The sequence below is a fragment of the Podarcis liolepis genome (genome assembly GCF_965112155.1).
Source record: "Podarcis liolepis genome assembly, chromosome: 1".
NCBI lineage: Eukaryota > Metazoa > Chordata > Lepidosauria > Squamata > Lacertidae > Podarcis > Podarcis liolepis.
In genome coordinates this window covers 16,405,248-16,410,604 of record NC_139554.1, presented here as the reverse complement: position 1 = coordinate 16,410,604, position 5,357 = coordinate 16,405,248, and the positions used below count along the sequence as shown (strand labels likewise).

Sequence of the window (5,357 nt, the reverse complement as noted above, 5' to 3'; positions counted from 1 at the left end):
AAGCTCATACCAAGAACTAACTTAGTTGGTTTTAAGGTGCTACTGGAAGGAACTTTTTTATTTTGACTATGGCAGACCAACACGGCTACCTATCTGTAACCACTTTGAACAGTCATGCTTCCCCCCAAGAATTCTGGGAGCTGCAGTTTGTTAAGGGTGCTGGGGGTTGTTAGGGGACCCCAGTTCCCCTCACAGAGCTACAAATTCTTAGGAATGGTTTAATGAACCCTCTGCAATTGCAAGAACCCCCTGTCTGAAACCCTGGGGAGAGCTGATGCCAACTAGGCAATACTGAACTAACAATAATAACCCTGTCCATCTGACTGGGTTGCCCCAGCCACTCTGGGCAAGTTCCAGCATATCCAAAAACATAATAAAACATTAAAAGCTTCCCAATACAGGGCTGCTTTCAGATGTCTTCTAAAGGTCACTTTAGAAAGCAGTCACTTATCTCCTTGATAGCAGACGGGAGGGTGTTCCACAGGGTGGGCACCACTACCGAGAAGGCCCTCTGCCTGGCTCCCTGTAACTAGATGGACCTATGGTCTGAGGTAGTACAAGCCTATGCAGGGGTGTCATACCCATAGAGGCTAGTGGCGCAGGGCGCCAAGTTCTGGAGGGCACCAGGGAAGAGGCGGAGGCTGGATGTGGCGCCTCCCAGCATCAGCTTGCCGCCCTCGCCTGCCTCCGCCATGCTGCGCTGAAGCAGCACCATGCCCAGAGCCTCCACCTGCCGTGGCCACCATGGCACGAAGCAGCCAGCTGAGCCGGGAGCCGCCGCATCCAGACTCCACCTCTTCCCCTCCGGAGGAGCTGCCCAGCCTCCAGCACTGGCAGAGGAATGGGGGGGAGGTGCCAGGGTGCCATTGTGGCTGCCCCCACCTGCGCTGGGCACCCCACCCCTGCAAGCAGTGCACCACACCCCCAGGACGCACGTCCTGCCCCTGCGGGTAGCGCACCCCGCCCCACCTACTCTCCACCCCCCACCCCCCGGTGCCAGTGCATGAAGCTCTGCCACTGCCCTCCAGCTGCTGCCCGCCTCCCCCAGCTCCGCAAAGCTGGGCTTGTCACCAGCAGTGCCATCCTCCCTAAAAAAGGTCGCCAACTCTGGGAAAGGGGGGGTGCCAGAGGGATCTTCGCAGCATGGCACCAGATATGCTTAAGATGGCCCTGAGCCCATGTCCTACGTTCCTGTGACCAGGCAGCAGATGATGGGAAAGGTGTGTGCTTTGAGAACAGGAGCTGCCAGTTGAAGCTTTGCAGGTGTTAGACCAGTGGCCTTGTGACTATGCAGAAGGTGGCTCTGTGTATTTGTGCAACATGCCCATCGTGGGTGGCACTGCGGTCTAATCCCACTGAGCCTCTTGGGGTTGCCAATCGGAAGGTCGGCGGTTCGAATCCACGTGACGGGGATGAGCTCCTGTGGCTCTGTCCCAGTTTCTGCCAACTAGAAGTTCGAAAGCACACCAGGGCAAGTAGATAAATAGGTACAGCTGCGGCAGGAAGGTAAATGGTGTTTCCGTGCGCTCTGACACTCCTCACGGTCCTCCGTGTGTCACTAGCAGTTTAGTCACGCTGGCCACATGACCCGGAAAGCTGTCTGTGGACAGTGGCGGAGCTTCATGCTCCGGCACCAGGGGGCGGAGAGCAGGCGGGGCGGGGCAGGTGGGTGTCTGGGGGCGCGGCACATCGCCCGCAGGTGCATGGCGCGCGTCCTGGGGGTGTGGCACACCGCCTGCCAGGCCTGGTGCCCAGCGCGGGCAGGGGGGACAGCCGCGATGGTGCCACACCAGGATCACACAGCCAGGGGCAGTGCGCTCCCCCCGCACTCCTCTTCCTCCGCCAGCGTCTGTGCACAAATGCCAGCTCTCTCAACCCGAGAAGCAAGATGAGTGCCACACCCTACAGCCAAATTCGACTGAACCACCCAGGGGTTCTTTACCTTTTACCTTAACAGATCAACCTGGAGCTAGCATGAGTTCACTGAACTTTTATATAGTTTTGGGCACAGTGAGCAAATGTCCTAGGCTTCTTGGGTTAAGGGAAAGCTGCCAACTAGGAATACGATTATTTAGACCTGGAGGAAGTGAGGGGGGACATAAATACCCACACGAAGCAGCAGCAGCAGGCAGCCTCGTATCTAGTAGCTTCGCCTCCAGCCTTCAGCCAACAGCTACCCCTAGTGGTTGCTCCCCCAAAAAGCCACCTTGCGGTTTTAACTCTTAACTCTTGTGGATTTCGCTCCGGTCAACAGGTTTAATGCTGGAGCGGCACCGAGAGGTCACTAACCAAGCATTAACCCCTTTCCTGCCGGGATCAGGGCTGTCGGCCGCCACCCTGAAGGCTGAGAGCAAGCGGCGCCTGAAGGCGGAAAGAGCACGGGAGAGATCGCTTGCAATAAAAAATAAAAAATGAGGAGACAACTCGGGAACGACACGGTAAACCCCACCGCCACCCGCTTTTCTTAAGTAATTGATCTTTTTAGCGTTCTTCGGGCTTGCAATGTTTGCCGGCAAAATAGGGAGGCGAGGGGCAGTTTGCGGCGCTCTAAGGGGCGGGGAATGGGGCTGCGGAAAGTTTGTCGGTTGCTGCTGAACGGCTGTCGCTTTGGGTCCCGCGGTCGGCGGGGTGGGGGGGGGGAAAGGATGGAGAAAACTCTCGGCGTCGGAACTTGGCTTCCCCGCCTCGCGTGGACGGCACGCCGGGGAGACACAGAGGGAAGCGACAGAGGGGGGCAAACTTGGCCGAGTTTGCTCGCTTGCAGCGCGGGGAGCCGCTTCCCGTAACCCAGCCAGCGCCTCTCTCGGGGGGCGGGGGGGTCTGCGTCCGCTGCCCTCGCGCCCTGCCCGGGGCTGATCCGCCTCCCCATACGGGTCGGACCGCGAACGGGCTGCCCCACGCGAGGCGGGGGTCCCCCTCGGGTGCCTGCGGCGCCGCTTTCCTCCCGGCGCGCCCGGCCTGCCCTCTTCCCCCGAGAAGCCCCTGAGCGTCCCTTCCGGCAGGGCGGGCGAGCGGGCGTCTGGCTTGCCTGGCGGCGGCTGCTCCCTGCGCGCTGGCACGTCCCGCCGGCTTCCTGGCCCAGTCGGATCCGGCTCTTCCTCCTCCTCCTCTTCTTCCTCCTCCCTCCCTCCCATGCCAGCCCCCACCCGCTATCCTCCCGCGCGCCTTTCCTTTTTCTTTCTCTTCTTCCTCTCTTGGCCACCATATTTTTAGGTCACTGGACTGGAGGGGTAGGTAATCCCCAGGCTCAAGTTCCAAAGGGGGCGGGTTCTGGCCGGAGGTGGAGTCACTTTTTCATTTAAATCCCCGACTATAAAATGGGCTTAAGGAGAAGCGGGATCTCAGCGGCTAAGCCACCCGGAGGAGTGGCGGCGCGAGGGAGAGGCGGCGTGGCGGCGAGGGGCTCCGGGCGGCTTGCGCGCCCCTGGCCGTAGCCGCGGCTCCGGCGATGCTCCACTCCATGGGCGCCCACACCTTGCAAGCGCTCAGCCAGGTGGCCGCCTGCGTGCTGCTCCTGCCGCGCTTCCTCCTGACAGCCGTGATGCTCTGGCTCCTCGATTTCCTCTGCATTCGCAAGAAGCTCTTGCTGACCACGCCGCCGGCGGTGGCCGGAGAGGCGTCGGCGGCGTCGGAAGAAGAAGAAGAGGAGGAGGCGAGCTGCTCCTCGGGGCCCCCTCCGGACGACCCTCCGCTGTGCGTCTCCGACTCGAACCGCATGTTCACGCTGGAGTCGCTCAAGGCGGTGTGGCACGGGCAGAAGCTGGACTTCTTCAAGGCGGCGCACGTGGGCGCGGCGGCGCCGAACCCGGAGGTGATCCAGCTGGACGGGCGCACGCGGCTGCGCATCCTCGACTACGCGCGGGGCAAGCGGCCGCTGATCCTCAACTTCGGCAGCTGCACCTGACCGCCCTTCATGGCGCGCCTGCGCGCTTTCGAGAGCCTGGCCGCGCGCTTCGTGGACGTCGCCGACTTCCTGCTGGTGTACATCGAGGAGGCGCACCCTTCGGACGGCTGGGTCAGCTCGGACGCCGCCTACGACATCCCCAAGCACCAGTGCCTCCAGGACAGGCTGCGCGCGGCGCAGCTCATGCAGGAAGGCGCGCCGGGCTGCCCGCTCGCCGTCGACACCATGGACAATGCCTCGAGCGCCGCCTACGGGGCGTACTTCGAGCGCCTCTACATCATCCAGGAGCAAAAGGTGATGTACCAAGGGGGCCGAGGGCCCGAGGGCTACAAGATCTCCGAACTCAGGCGCTGGCTCGACCAGTACAAGCGCCGCCTCCAGGGGGGGCCCAGCACGGTGGTCGTCCAGGTGTAGGAAGGGGCCGCAGGCGGCGGGATAGAGGGTGGGGAGAGGGCATGGTGGGAGACCCTCCGACCAGGAGGAGAGAGGTGTCTCCCATTTTCCTCGAACCCGCGACTCCCCAAAGGCTCCTGCGTGAGTTTTCATGCAAGACGTGCCCCGTGACTATTTCCACTATTCGAATCATGTTGATTTGCCGAGCATTTGTTATTAACATTCATTTCTACGTGCGGTTTTAATTTTTTTCCTTTTTTAAAAAAAACAACACAACAACAAATAAATTGCGTGGGTGGATGAATAGATCTCTCTTTTGTGTGGGGGGAGAAAAGCAGCGTTTACTACTTGGGTGGAAGTTTCTGGGTGTCTGTGCAACCTGATGAGTGCATATTTGGTTAAGTGTGCCGATAGGATTGCAACCTGAGTGCGCGCAACACGCGCTGTTTATTTGTTTGTTTGTGTCTGGGTGTATGTTCCGGCGGGATCCGAGTTCTGCCTCGCACGTGTGTCATGTTGTCTAGGACAAAGTTTCCTCTGCGCCCGAGTGATCTTCCGCCGTCCTAGCAAAACTCTTCGCTGGGATTTCTAATGTTTCTGTGTGATGACCGGTTTCGAAATGGTGATCCCGATGCCAGGAAATCGCGTCTGATGATCTGAAATATTAGAATGACCAGTTTAAAACAAAAGCAAAAAAAGAAAAGAATGTTTATTTATGTGACCTCTCCGTTTGTTGTACTTTTCCTTTTTTTTGTAAAACGTCCATTTTTTATGAACTTTTTATAACATTATTAATAAAGATTATTGAGTAAAAGACATGCCTGATTTGGATCTTTCTAACTGAAATGTAAGAGTGTGCAAAACGCCTCCTCTCTGTTGTTGTTGTTCTTCTGTCTCCTGGGCCACATGGCTTCCTCCCAAAATCCTGGGAACTGTAGTTTGTTACAGAGTGCTGGGAATTGTAGCTCGGTGGGGGAGCAAACTACAATTCCCAAGATTCTTTGGGGGAAGCCATGACTGTGTGGAGGTGACCCTGAACAAAGCAGAGAGCCCTGCTCTA

At 58.5% G+C, this 5,357-nt stretch overlaps 1 protein-coding gene across 1 annotated transcript; it reads left to right on the top strand.

Annotated features, from left to right (window-relative positions):
- The first annotated feature begins 1,859 nt into the window (after positions 1-1,859).
- DIO3 (iodothyronine deiodinase 3) lies at positions 1,860-5,113 on the top strand. Its single transcript, XM_083520008.1, has one exon. The coding sequence runs from the start codon at positions 3,449-3,451 to the stop codon at positions 4,316-4,318; it is 870 nt and encodes a 289-aa protein (XP_083376134.1). The 5' UTR covers positions 1,860-3,448; the 3' UTR covers positions 4,319-5,113.
- Positions 5,114-5,357: the final 244 nt, after the last annotated feature.